The following is a 3,876-nucleotide window of genomic DNA, read 5'->3' on the forward strand; positions in this document are numbered from 1 at the left end:
GGATTAGGGGTGTTAAAAGGGCTCCTTCATGCTTCAATTTGGAGCTTCCTTACACTCTTTTGGATTTAGTTTTGAAACCCTGGTTTTTGCCTTTTTGTTTCTTTATCTCTTATCCTAGGGAACCGAGGCTAATGGTTAACTTTATTTATTGCGCACCGTTTTGTTTAGCTTCTTTAATAACTGTACCTCTTTAATTATTAATAAATATTGCCTTGATATTATTAAAAAAAGAGTTTTAACCATTATTCTATTTAAATTAAAACAAATGATATTACTTTCTTAAAAGAATAGTTTTAAGTAATTTTATAATAAAAGACTCAAAATTATAATAATATAATGAAAGAAGTATAATAGTATCACAAATAAAAAAATCATCACATAAAATTTATAAAATATATTTTATATAATTATAAACCATATTAGATTATGAAACACATGAATGAAAATAGGATTATATAGTATATATTTATAAAAAGTTCAATATTTAATTGAATGGTAAAATAAAAATGTTTAGAGTGGGATTTAAAATTTGAATTATTGTGCCTGAAATAAATTAATTAGGAAATATCAAAGGGAAAATAATCAGCTTGGTTTTTGCCCCACACAATGCACCGCAGCAACTCTTCTCCCCATCTTATCTTATCTTTTCTAGAGAAACCCTAATTCACCTCTGCCTTTCTTACCTACTTAACCCAATAAAATGGTAGAATTCTGAAGGAAAGGAAAAACTTTACCTTAAACAGAAAAAAGAATCCTTCCTTCAACTCTAAAAATATTTACTTTTTCCATATCTCCAAGGAAACCCCAATTAAAATTTTACAGTTTTTTTTTTCTGGCTTTGGGGCTGTAAACTATTTTACTGAACTGCCATTTGTGATTATGGAAAATTCAAGTTTCCCTGAAAGTAATACAGTCGGCGACAACGTCAGCTTAGAGAATGAAGAGGAAGCTAAGGTGAAAAATGAAGAGAGTGAAGGGAATTTTTCAGGGAACCGTTGGCCAAGGCAGGAGACTTTAGCTTTGTTAAAGATAAGGTCTGAAATGGACGTTGCTTTTAGAGACTCTGGTGTCAAGGCTCCTCTCTGGGAAGAAGTTTCCAGGTTTCCTTCCTTTCCTTTTCTTCTCAACCATGTTTGATTATTTTTGAAGTAGGAAAATGTTGGGTCCTCCACTGAAAAAGTGGGGAAATTTTGGGTTTTTGCTTAGCTTGGGATATTGATTTTCTTCTAGTTCAATTATACTGTAAATGCAGTAAAAACGCTTTATGGGTAAAAAACAAGTCTATTTTTTTTTTAAAACTATTTTGTTTTCATTACACTCTCAAAGTTCAGTAATCTTAACAATCTTTTCTATATTTTTTACTTTTATTACATTATTATCAAGTTAAAGTAATTGATTTCGAGGTGCAATAATGGGATTCCTTTATCAGGAAATTGGCTGAGCTCGGGTATAATAGAAGTGCCAAGAAATGTAAAGAGAAATTTGAGAATGTTTACAAATACCATAGGAGAACCAAAGAAGGTCGGTCTGGAAAATCAAATGGCAAGAATTATAGGTTTTTTGAGCAATTAGAAGCATTGGATCATCATCCTTCCTTGGTTCCACCTGCCAGTGGAGATATTAACACTTCAGTAGAGCCTTTGAATGTTATCCATGATGCTATTCCATTTTCTGTCGGAAACCCAGCTTCGAATTTCAATGAAACTTCTACCTCAACGACTTCTTCGTCTGGTAAGGAATCGGATGGGACAAGAAAGAAAAAGAGGAAACTGACAGACTTCTTCGAGAGATTGATGAGGGAAATGATGGAGAAGCAAGAGAATTTGCAGAAGAAGTTTATAGAGGCAATAGAGAAGTCTGAGCAAGATAGGATGGCTAGAGAGGAAGCATGGAAGGTACAAGAATTGGCTCGACTTAAGAGGGAACGCGAGCTATTGGTGCAAGAGAGATCGATTGCAGCTGCTAAAGATGCTGCTGTGCTGGCATTTCTACAGAAGTTTTCGGATCAAACGACCTCAGTGCAATTGCCTGATATCTCATTCGCAGTTGAGAAAGTTGTTGATAGGCAAGAAAATAGCAATGGTAGTGAGAGTTATATGCACCTAAGTACCTCTCGTTGGCCTAAAGATGAAGTGGAGGCTTTGATAAGACTGAGGACTAATCTTGATATGCAGTATCAAGACACTGGACCTAAAGGCCCTCTGTGGGAGGACATATCAACAGCCATGAAAAAGCTTGGCTATGACCGAAGCGCTAAGAGGTGTAAAGAGAAATGGGAGAATATGAATAAGTACTTCAAAAGAGTGAAAGAAAGCAATAAGAAGCGGCCTGAGGATTCCAAGACGTGTCCTTACTTTCACCAGCTAGATGCTCTATACAAAGAAAAAACTAAAAGGATTGATGGCTCTGGTTATGAGTTAAAGCCTGAAGAACTTTTGATGCACATGATGGGTGCCCAAGAAGAACGGCTGCATCAAGAATCAGCAACAGAGGATGTTGAAAGCGAGAATGTTAATCAAAATCGGGAAGAAAACAGAAACGCTGAAGGAGATGCCTATCAAATTGTAGCTAATGACCCTTCTCCAATGCCAATTATTGGTTGATTGAGACAAATAGTGACTTCTTTTTGTCTGTCTAAATTTTGTTTAAGTGGGTCAGAGTCAATAGTGTAGTGTCTGTACAATAGTTGCGTCGAAAGCAGATTTGAGTTATGAAAAGTTCCTTTTGATACAACATGGAGATGGAGGCAACCGAGTAAATGGTTCCTTTCCCTAAATGTATATGTTCATCATCATTTGTTTTGAATAAGCATGTGAGGCAAAGTGAAGAGTGGAATAAGACGAGTTTGTGTATTTCAGGTAGACCCTTTTTTTTTTTTTCTCTTAAGTGGGAAGTGGGTTGGTTTGCTTGTGTTTTTTATGAGTGACTGTTGTAGACCTGCATCAGCAGCATTCAACAATGCTACAATGTTAAAAAGGTTTGCACATTTTGATAAAGTCGTAATTACATCACTCGTGCACCTGCAATAGGATAACCTTTACACACTCTCTCAATCTTTGCTGCTATATTCTTCTCTAGTTCATCATTATTATGTACACTATTTCCTTTTGGATTCGTCACTTTAGCTTTCACTTTTTCTAGGCTTCTTTTAATATCATATGCAATTCTTCAAACAGGATTTGAGATTGAGAGGTTGCACTTGATTCATTAATCCCAGCATTTATAATGTTTTCTCTTATTTAGTTGAGAATATTAAAAGTAACGTGGCTTGGGTCTTTTACTTTTCGATTATAAACACTTTAGGCAATCTCACAATCAGATCAACTATTCCTTGTGCAACAGTTCTACGTTATAAATATAATTTCCAAATTCAAAAATCCTACATCAAGTGAACGAGACAAGCTGCTTGTTGATTTTATATGCATGCAAGCATTACAAAATTAAATTACATCATAAATATTTTTTTCTATGAAAATTGAGTAATTTCTATGAAAATTGAGTAAAATTTAAGTAAAAGTACCATGAAAACTCTTATGTTAAGAGTTGAATTACATTTTATTACCTCTATTAAAAAATAAGCAAATCATATAGATCAAAATGCAAATTGATTCTTCTGTTAAAATTCCTTTATTTCTATTATTAAAAACTGATCTTTGTACATCAATATAAGATATACATGGCACGTTCCACTGTATGATTATTCCATCAGCTATGACAGTTTTTAAACATATAAACAAATGAAAATTTTAATAACAAAGACCAATTTACTTTTTGATCTGATGTACAAAAATTAATTTCTTCAATTTTTTAATTTAAGGGACGAAATGTAATCTAATTCTTAATATAAGAAACTCTATAGTACTTTACCTGTAAGAA

The 3,876-nt window shown here is 33.6% G+C and overlaps 1 protein-coding gene across 1 annotated transcript; it reads left to right on the top strand.

The window, feature by feature from the left end:
• Positions 1 to 555: 555 nt before the first annotated feature.
• Positions 556 to 2,986, top strand: LOC107925978 (trihelix transcription factor DF1). Its single transcript, XM_016856749.2, has 2 exons — positions 556 to 1,100; positions 1,430 to 2,986. Exons 1-2 carry the CDS (start codon positions 880 to 882, stop codon positions 2,601 to 2,603), a joined length of 1,395 nt encoding a protein of 464 aa, XP_016712238.2. The 5' UTR covers positions 556 to 879; the 3' UTR covers positions 2,604 to 2,986.
• The last annotated feature ends 890 nt before the right edge of the window (positions 2,987 to 3,876 follow it).

This window comes from Gossypium hirsutum, chromosome A12, assembly GCF_007990345.1.
Source record: "Gossypium hirsutum isolate 1008001.06 chromosome A12, Gossypium_hirsutum_v2.1, whole genome shotgun sequence".
NCBI lineage: Eukaryota > Viridiplantae > Streptophyta > Magnoliopsida > Malvales > Malvaceae > Gossypium > Gossypium hirsutum.

Coding starts and splice junctions, on each gene's coding strand:
- LOC107925978 (XM_016856749.2), top strand. CDS start 880: ATGGAAAATTCAAGTTTCCCTGAAAGTAATACAGTCGGCGACAACGTC. Junction 1,101..1,429: donor CTCTGGGAAGAAGTTTCCAG/GTTTCCTTCCTT, acceptor TTCCTTTATCAG/GAAATTGGCTGAGCTCGGGT.